The sequence below is a fragment of the Pelophylax lessonae genome (genome assembly GCF_965119305.1).
Source record: "Pelophylax lessonae genome assembly, chromosome: 3".
NCBI lineage: Eukaryota > Metazoa > Chordata > Amphibia > Anura > Ranidae > Pelophylax > Pelophylax lessonae.
In genome coordinates this window covers 126,849,676-126,859,625 of record NC_138770.1, presented here as the reverse complement: position 1 = coordinate 126,859,625, position 9,950 = coordinate 126,849,676, and the positions used below count along the sequence as shown (strand labels likewise).

At 43.0% G+C, this 9,950-nt stretch overlaps 1 protein-coding gene across 3 annotated transcripts in view; it reads left to right on the top strand.

Moving 5' to 3' along the window:
- The first annotated feature begins 1,758 nt into the window (after positions 1 to 1,758).
- LOC309551751 (b(0,+)-type amino acid transporter 1-like) overlaps positions 1,759 to 9,950 on the top strand; it is a 116,569-nt gene continuing 108,377 nt past the window's right edge. For 2 of the 3 annotated variants that reach the window (XM_082252444.1, XM_082252442.1), the window contains exons 1-2: positions 1,759 to 1,863; positions 8,485 to 9,257. In XM_082252444.1, coding sequence (XP_082108570.1) covers positions 8,514 to 9,257 — 744 coding nt within the window. In that variant the 5' untranslated portion in view covers positions 1,759 to 1,863; positions 8,485 to 8,513. Of the gene's footprint in view, positions 1,864 to 8,163; positions 8,340 to 8,457; positions 9,258 to 9,950 lie in introns of all 3 variants that reach the window. The other variant, XM_082252443.1, reaches the window with a different exon arrangement.

Below are 9,950 nucleotides of genomic sequence, written 5' to 3'. Positions count from 1 at the left end.
ATCAATACACCCCCGAAAAACAAAAATTAGCTTGACAGGTAAAAAGGCATTACCCTGTTTAACTAAGTACAACATTTAGGCAGAGAGCAATATAGATTTGCCTGCTGCTCCTCTGATAAGCAGACAGAGCCAAAAACTATACTCTTTCACTAGCACCTACCTAGGAGGGTGCTACACTGGTATATATGATCCCCAGGGGACTGCAGTGGACTCAAAGAAGAAGGAGCCCTCCTTGCCTTCTTCTAGAAACAACGAAGAGCAATTCAATACTTTATTATTGTGTTAGATACAGTGCTTAGATAATCAACCACCGGAGAGAACAAACCATTTCTAGTCTGTACCTTATACCAGTGGTGGTCAGCATGAAAATTCCAGAGGGCCCCAAGTCTGGCTACTGACACATTCCAGACAGCAGCACAATAACAGCGTGTTTTTGTGCATTGAAGTACGTTGAGTTGATTTTGGCAGCCCATTCAAAATGAATTGACTGTAACACACATTAACACCCGAAAATTTCTGCTGCAATTTTACTTTATCATGCACTCAATAGAAAGTGGCAGTAAAATAGCCCCATAGTTGGTGTCAGTGAATGCAATAACGACCCCCAGTATTGGACTGCACTGAATATAAATTGGATACAATAATAACCCCCAACGTTGGTGTCAGTGACCAAAACAATAACCCCCAGCATTGGTGACAGTGACCACAATAATAACCACCAGAATTGGCGCAAGTGACCACAATAAAAAATCACAGCATTGGTGCAAATGACCACAATAAAAACCCTACAGCATTGGTACAAGTGACACAGTAATACCCCCCCCCCCCCCAGAATTAGTGCAAGTAATCACAATAATAACCCCAAGCATTGATGCAAGTAACCAAAATAAAAACCACAATAAAAACCCTACAGCACTGGTACAAGTGACACAGTAAAAACCCCAGAATTAGTGCAAGTGACCACAATAATAACCTCCAGCAGTAATAACCACTAGAATTGGTGATAGTGACCACAATAATAACCCTCAGTATGTGTCATTTGCCACAGTAATAACCCCCAGCAGTGGTGCAGGTGCTAACACAAGAAGAACCTGGCCAGGTAGCAGAGTGGCATGGGATCGTTGGGACATCTCCTAAGCACTGCTCTTCCATCAGAACCCAGCTTCCCTGCTGTATTGATCAGCTCCTCAGGCTCTTGCCTTCCAGTTCTAGCAGCTCTCCACATGGTCGTCCCCCAGCATGCCTCTCTAAATGAGGAAGCTGACAGGCTCAGAGAGGCATGCTGACAGTAGAGGCATCAAGGGCCAGGCAGGGACAGCCATGGGGCTGTATGTGGCCCTGGGGCCACAATTTGCCCAGGTCTGCCATAAACCCTGCATTTTCAGAAAATATACAGGTTGGGGTGTGAAAATCAAACATTCCAGGCTATGTTGTGTATTACATGATACATGAAAATTAAGACCATTCACCTGAGGTGTAAAATGTGAAGCAGGGCCTGGCAGTGAAAGGGTTCGTTGATCATTTATTAGTCCTGAAAGGAGATAAAAATCACATTCTGAGGGCCTGTCCAAGGGTGCCATTCCAATGACCAGGTACAATAGTGTCATTGTAAGGTAGCCCTGTTGCAATGTTACAGTTTTTGCTTTTATATAATGGCAGGTTTATATGAGTTTGAATAGTCAATAGATGAGTTAATGAAGGTATAAATATTGACTTGAACACAAACAGAACTTACTTGGATACTACAGCTCCAGGCTTGAAGATGCCAGCTGGTAAACTGGCACAAGAAGAGGCATACCTGACTGTGAGCCGGATAATGCTGAGTACACAGCCTGCGGAACATTACTGTGGCACATCGTACATGTGAGTTGGAGATTTCTGTAGGTGCAGAAAGAAAGATTGTACTATTATTATTTTCACCTCATGTTGCTATAGAAAATAATTTTCCTGGCTGGGAATCTTCTTTTCTTTCCAAGAATTTTCTTTTCTTGCAATCATGCGCATTTCTTTTTTGATTATATTTCTTGCACGATTCTCCCATCATTGATGAGAAAATTGTTTGTTTTTCAAAAAAACGTCCAACATGCCTGATCACTCAAATTCAAAAATCGGCCATTGCTGCAGCCTACTAATGGTGTGAAATTCGAATGGAAATTTTTAGATAAGATTTTCACAAGAAAATTCTTTCGAAATTCGACCCATGTATGGCCAGCCTTATGCTGGCCATTCACTATATGAAAAATCGATCAAACTCTTTTTTTGAAAAATTAACACTTGACCGTAAGAGCAGATGATCGTGTCATCATGTAATGAATGATAATGATAAAATGATGCTTCATTACCTGCCTTGTGCAGTGGTTTTGCACAGAGTGGCCGGGATCCTCCTCTTTTTGGGTCCCTTTTCGTGCTCCTGGCCCCTCCCTTTGTTGAGTGCACCCAAAGCAAGCAGCTTGCTATGGGGGCTCCTGATCCGAGCCATGTCCATTCAGACATAGAGCTGCGGTCCAGCGCCGCCCGGCTCCCTTAATTTCCTTATTGGCTAAATGACTTTGACTGACAGCAGCGGGAGCCAATGGCACCACACTGCTGTCTCAGCCAATCAGGAGGGGAAGCCTGGGTAGCCGGGACACTCCTGCACATTGCTGGATCTAGATGGACCTCAGGTAAGTATTGGGGGGGGGGGGCTAGAAAGGCTGCTGCACACAGAAGGCTTTTAATCTTATTGCATAGAAAGCGTTAAGATAAAAAAAACTTCTACCTTTATAACCCCATGCTCAAAATAAATAAAATATTCCATATATCTCTGCAATGCAGTATTATTAATACCATAGGAGAGGGAAGGTAGTACAAGACATGATGACCTTATTATAGATTATAGAGGAAGTTTTAAGCGGGTAGATTTGTTTTTATTTTAATCCAACAGTTTAATATTGAAATGGGCAGAAAGTAACAACACCAAACTTATTGGGGTTGATTTACTAAAGGCAAATCGATTGTACACATAGCAAGTGCAGTTGCACTCATTTTCCCCAGAGCTTAATGAATGTGGTGAAGCTTCACTTTGTAAAGGACACCCAATCAGGTGCAAGGAAAATAAAAAAACAGCACTTTTGTTTGCACTTGCATGGATCTTCACCACATTTACTAAGCTCTGGGTGAGCACAACTGCATTTGTAAAGTGCACAGCCTCATTCAGTCAAAGGAATAGATAGGGCAAGGTCTCAACAATATAGTATACACAGAAGGAATGTATTACATAGACAAGATGAAGTAAGTGAATAAATGAGTGAGCTTATCGGTAAGTTTCATGGAGACCAAATTAGTGGTTGGTTAGAACTTCTTCCCAGGTTCATCATCATTACGACCCAAATAATCCTCCCACAAAATGTTTCTGTTATAAGCCTGGGCCTGTGTGCTGGGGTCCTGGAAGGCTGTATAGATTTCTAAAATCATTTGATTTGGAGAAACTCTAACTATAGCCTCAGCCAAACAATTATCTGCAAGCAAAAGTACAGGCCCAAACTGCCCGGTGACCACATGTTTGAGCTGAAGGTATCAAAAAAGAAAAGAATTGGGCAAATTAAATTCCTCTTTAAACTTTAAAATCCGAAAAGCTGCCCAGCAATTAAGGTCTGAGCTAAACTCATGATACCATGTCTATACCAGAGCTCAGAATGTGGCAGCATACAAAATTGATCATGCAATGATCAATTTTGCTAAAGCAGAATGTAACTATTAAAGTGTTACTAAACCCACAACAGTAAAATCAGTGTGTATATGCAGTAAAGCATGCTTGTTATTCTCACTGTGGAACCTAGGGAGTTAATCCTCTGCATTGTGTATAAAGGCTGTTTGATCCTATCTCTCTGATCCTCCTCTAAAAAATAACGGGCTGCACAAGCTCAGTTTGGTGTGTATTACTGAAGATTTTTTATTTTTTTTTTTACTTGGGAGAGAGCATGTGATCAGCACAGGGCCAATCAGAACTGTCAGGACATATCCAGACAGAGCATTAGGGGAGAGTGAAAACGCCTCCTACAAGCTTTACTAGGAACTGATACAAGTCACAAGGCTGCTATATACTGCTGATGAGAAAAGGTATTTAGCAGTTTCGATTTACTAACTAACTTATGTCCTATAGCCTAAGAGACTGAGTCAATATCAGGTGGAAATTGCTTGTTTTCTTTGTTTTTTCTTAGATATTTATAGGTCCCTCACCGGCGTCATCTCCCCAGCCTCTTCCTGGTGCTTGTTTTCGACGATCTTGATTGCGCATGGGCAGGGGTGCAGTAATCCCGGCGCACAAAGGGAGTGTGCCAGAAAGTAAACTGAGCTGCGCATGTGCAACTCGTACATTCTAGAGGGGATTGCAAACTGGCAGGTAAGTGTATTTTTTTTTTTTTGCAAGAGAGACATTGCATGTCTCTTCTGCAACAAAAGACCTGCATGTTCTCAATTTGTAACTTTTTGCCTTCAGTTCCACTTTAATACTATATTTGGTATGAGTGGTCACCAACAACCTGCATGCTTTTTTGTACTTGGAAATATGCCTTAATAGGTGAAGAATGAAGGTGATGAAAGTAGAAGCGCATTTGCTAAGCTAGTCCATGTTAAAAGTTAGACACACGGTGTGTGCAGTGCTCACTCCCACAGGAGCCCAAAGATTAAGGTCCATAAAGTCTTTTCCCTTAGTTGCACCTGCGCCCAGGCACACAGTCACAGTCACTCCTTAGGCTCAATGGACAGTCTAGGGGTATCCTTTTCTGATGCGTTATTGAAGAACATGAATTTGGATAAGAGTAGGATGACTGTGATATAGTCCAGTAACTCTAGTAGCAACTTGAGGACATTAATCTTCCTCCTATTATTGTGCGCAGAGTGTTTACACAAGCAAATAGTGGACTGAGCTATACCAGGACACAATGTCCCCTTCGAGCAATGCTGACTTTAGCACCATAGGGATTGCAGCAGCACATAGTCACAGGGATCTCTCCTGCCAGTCTGTACTCACGAATGTTCTTTCATAGTTGAATGCCTCCTTCCTATAGCTTCCAGGCACCTTTTGCAGTGATACCAGTCCAGATCCTCAGAGGAAAGTCCCTCAGTCGGCTCTAGCAACTTTTAGCAGATCTCCTCCTCCAGGACAAGAGCCCATCTGCGCCAAGGCACTGAGTATTAATGCTCCCTTCCAGCCACCATCTGGGCACCTCTCCCCAGGGATTGGCCAGGGCTGCATAAATAGTCAGTTCCTGATCTGACTCTCTAAGCCTACTGTCTTACAGAACCTTTCCAGACAGACAGGGGGAAGCAGACAACACTGCAGCCAGGGAAACACAGAACTGATCAAAACACTCACATGCAGCTCAATTGATTAAAGTGAGCCAGTAACTAAATCTATCTAGCATATCATCTATCTAGGAGGGTGATATAGGTGGAAGAGATGTGATTGGAGAATTCTAGCAAATAAAGGCAGCCTATGTGAAACACATGTAAACAATCACTCTGAATAAAAGTCCATAAATGGAGTTATACACAAAGCAATAGCAGCGCTGATATTAAGTATCAATCAAAGCATGCAAGGAATTGCTAAAGTACACTAGTCCTTTCTCATTAAATGTCCATCATTATATCCAGCTTTTTCACCAATTTGGGGTCACCAGTGAATTTTTATGGGGTCACCCGACATTCAATCCTCCACTGTTGTGATACAGGTACAAGATGGCAACTCACCAGACCAACTGGCCTTCCTATTCTCATAGAGAAGGCAAACAAGCATGAACTCTGTGGTCTTTACTCGATCGGCTGCAGCTGTTAGAAACACACCTCTCTCCACAGAAAACTGCGTTCCCTTTGCTCACGAGTCACTCACCAACCGGATACGGAAAACATGAAAGAAAGGACCGCACTAGTGTGATATTGTAAAACATCACTCCATACTTTATTAACCAATCCCCAATAAATGCACTCACAAACGCAATCAAATAGTATGCCTTCTAATAGATCATATAAGGAAGTCACAGGGATGCATCGGTAGGCGATGTTGGCCGGCTCACCCTCTCCACGCTGATGTTCCTAGCCTCCAGTGCCTCCGAATGTGTCACCCGAGAACTTCCGGTCGCCGCGAGGTTCACGCCCTGACGCGTTTCGTCATTTCCGACTTCTTCGAAGGGCGTCGAAGAAGACATTTACATACATAAAAAAATATTCTGCTATTATTTTATTATTTTTTTTTACATGAAAAGGGATTTTGCAACCAATGGGGTTGATTTACTAAAGGCAAAAAAAGCTATTTACTTTAAAAGAAAAATTTAATTTTCCAAGGGAATTTTCCTTTAGCTTTGTAAATGTGTTGAAAAGTCACTTTGTTTAGAATATCAGTAAGCAGGTACTTGATTGGCCCTCAGCAATGACCATGCTGGCCCAGGGCATCTCCCTTCATCTTCATGAGACATAGATAAGTTGGGGTTACTAACACACTATCATGGCTTTCAAATCCCCATAATATGAAGAGGGCCTTCGAGGCATTTTCGTATGATCTGATTCTGACCTAGTATGCCTGAATCTCTGAACAGTTATTAACTTTATCAGCACCGAAATTACATCTGTGCACGTCTTAACTTTGGAGATTAGATCAACGTTTCTGATCAGGGTGTTCACAGTGCTGTGGGGGCCACCCACCAACATCCTACAAACTCATGATGTCATTGGTTTCTAAGGACACATCGGCAGCCCGCACAACTTTCTGGGAGTAGAGATAGCAGCAGGGAGGTGGAGAGATCCAGGAGGGGGTGCAGGTTGTGCTCTCTCCCTCCTGACTGTATACAGGAGATAACACAGCATAGCTCTCAGATTTAGACTGTACAGGGATTGATTACCGCCCCCCTATCTCCTCCCCAGACTTCTGTCCCAGCAGCAGAAATTTTGGGTAGGGGGAGGTAATCAAACCCTGTACAGTCTGATTTGAGGACCTTCTGTGTTATCTCCTGTATACAGACAGAAGGGAGAAGAGCTGAGAGTGGGAAATAGAGCACAGCCCACACCACCTCCCGGCTCTTTACTTCTCTCTGCTGCTGTCACTACTCCTGTAGTGATGAGAGGGATGTGGCGGGATGAGAGGGGATTTGGAGGGGGGGGGGGAACAGAATTTGTGCAAGGAAGGGGGATCTGGAAGGGTGGGGTTGTTCCAGGGGGGGGGGGGGTTGGTGGGGGGCTTGTGCTAGCAAGAGGGGGAGGAGGAACACAATTTGTGCTAAAAAGAGGATTTGTGCTAGGAAGGGGGTTTGGGAGGGGGGGGGGGGGATTTGTGCTAAAAGTGGGGGCTGGAAGGGATAGGAGGAACAAAATTTGTGTGGGGGGAGGGATTTGTGAGAGTAGTAGTGTGGATTTGGAAGGGGGAGGAGGAACAGAATTTGTACTTGGAGGGGAGAGGATCTACAACCTACAGAAAACTAAACTCTACCCCACAACATATATTTTAGGGCTTGTTCACACCAAGTGCAGTGTGGTAACACGAGCGAAATTGTGCATCTTACCGCAACACACAAAAATGTGTTGTCTTTTGCAGAATTCTTAATGGCACCACCAAGCATCTAGCAAATGTGCATGCATTTGCACCTGTTAAAATGCATGGTACCGCAGTAGCATGCATTTTGGATGCTGTGCAATTTTAAAAATCATGATGATTGCCAGCACCTTTTTTTTTGCATGGTTTATGTGCATAGAGCAGCCCATAAAAAAACCCAATGTGTGGGAATGCACAAAAAAGCACAGGCACTCAGATGCACCTCCTGGTTTGAACGACCCGCCTAGACTGGTGTGCGCTAAAATTGTGCGCATTTCTAAATGGTGCCTTGACTTAAAAAAGGTTGCGATATACTGGATTGGATCACCTTAGTAAGGAGCTTTCAGTCCCAGTATTCATTTTATACCTGAGTAAAGGAAATTTTCAATCTGACTGCACCCAGTAGTTTCATCCGCAATTAATGGTCAATGTCTATAAATACCATAACTGGATGATACTCTAGTCCAGTGATGGGGAACCTTGGCACCCCAGATGTTTTGGAACTACATTTCCCATGATGCTCAACTACACTGCATCATGCGAAATGTTCGTTATCACTGTTTTAGTCTAACATTTTGTTGCTCTTGATTTGTTTTATTGAGGAGGTAGTCAATCTCCCCATTCTCATCAGCCAAGTACAAAACCTTGCAGTAAACCACGTTTGCCTAGTATTATCCTTGATTCTACAACAGCGGTGGAGACTTCTGTGTTTTTTAGTAGTCTTCAATAGAAGCAAAAAGTCATACCTGATCAAATCCTCATGCTCCCATTATTCTTGGTAATATGCTTTACTTTTTCAAATAGATCATTAACTGCAATAATTGAAAATCTGCCATGTTCTTTGCACGTTGTACACTCAGTAATAATTAACTTTAATTTTACCTGTCAAGCTTTAGCTGTGAAATAGCACATCTCTTTTTCAGAAGGATCTGAGATCAGAAGAAGCTCCATTATGGCTGACAGGATAAGAAGAGACTCTTCTCCATCTTTTGATGGTAAAAAAGACAGGATTGAAAAATTACATCTCAAACGGGAACTTGGCCTGGTTAGTGCTGTGTCACTGATTGCTGGCACCATGATTGGCTCTGGTATCTTCATGTCCCCTCAGTGGGTCCTCTATTACATGGGTAGTCCTGGAGCCAGCTTGTTAATATGGGCAGCCTGTGGCATTCTAGCAATGTTAGGTGCCCTTTCCTATGCTGAACTTGGCACTGTCATAAAGGAATCTGGAGGGGAGTACATTTATATTTTACGGAATGTTGGCACCTTACCAGCTTTTCTCCTGGCATATTCCTCGGTCATTGTGGTCAGACCAGCTGGCATTTCTGCTGTCTCCTTAAGTTTTGCAGAATATGTGGTGGCTGCTTTTTACCAGGACTGCCCACCGCCTCAAGTAGTGGTAAAGTGTACAGCAGCTGCCTGTATCCTTGTCTTGAGCATCATCAACTGCCTCAATGTCAGGCTTTCTGCCACTATCACTAACACCTTCACGGCTGCCAAGCTGTTGGTATTGCTGGGCATAATTGCGGGGGGTATGGTCCTCCTGGCCCAAGGAAACACTCATGTCTTCCAGAATGCCTTTGAAAATACAGCTCCAGGATTTGGTCCAGTTGGAGTGGCTTTTTATCAAGGACTCTGGTCTTATGATGGATGGAACAATCTGAATTACGTAACCGAAGAATTGAAGAATCCTGAGGTTAGTGGGTGCATTGTAAACTGTTTGTGGTCTGTACTTAATTAAATACCAGCCGTTTCAAATTTCAAGAAACTATATGGGCTACCTGTGAACGAGGGACAAGGCTACATTCACAAATCAGTGAAACTAAAGTTAGCCATACACTGGTAGATTTCCAAAGGAAGAGTTGTACAAAACATCTTGTTAGTATGTTCAATAATACCAATAGAGACTTGACAAATGCCATTCAAAAGTGCTTTTGAATTTAATTTGCTTTTATTATTAGATTTTATAAATGGAATTTCCCAAATGAAAACCACATACACTGTTAAAAATGTGTTTGTTCAAAAATTTTCCATCCTGCTCCTTTGAATTCTCTTATCAGTACGAAATGAGAAACAAACAATTTCAAAAGTACAAAACAAACATTTTTAAACAAAATTCTTCTTGTGTATGGCCAGCTATAGACTTAAAGTGGTTGTGAAGTCTGAAGGTTTTTTACCTTTATGCGGTCTATCCATGAAGGTTAAAATCCTTCAGTGTGCAGCTCCCCCCCTCAGCCCCCCAAATACTTAAGGCTTTTCTCGATCCAGCGATGTGCAGGAGACCCGAGGCTCTCCCAGGTCTCTCCCTCCTGATTGGCTGAGATTTAGCAGCAGGAGCCATAGGCTCCCGCTGCTGTCAATCACAGCCAGTTGGGCAGGAGTTTGGGGG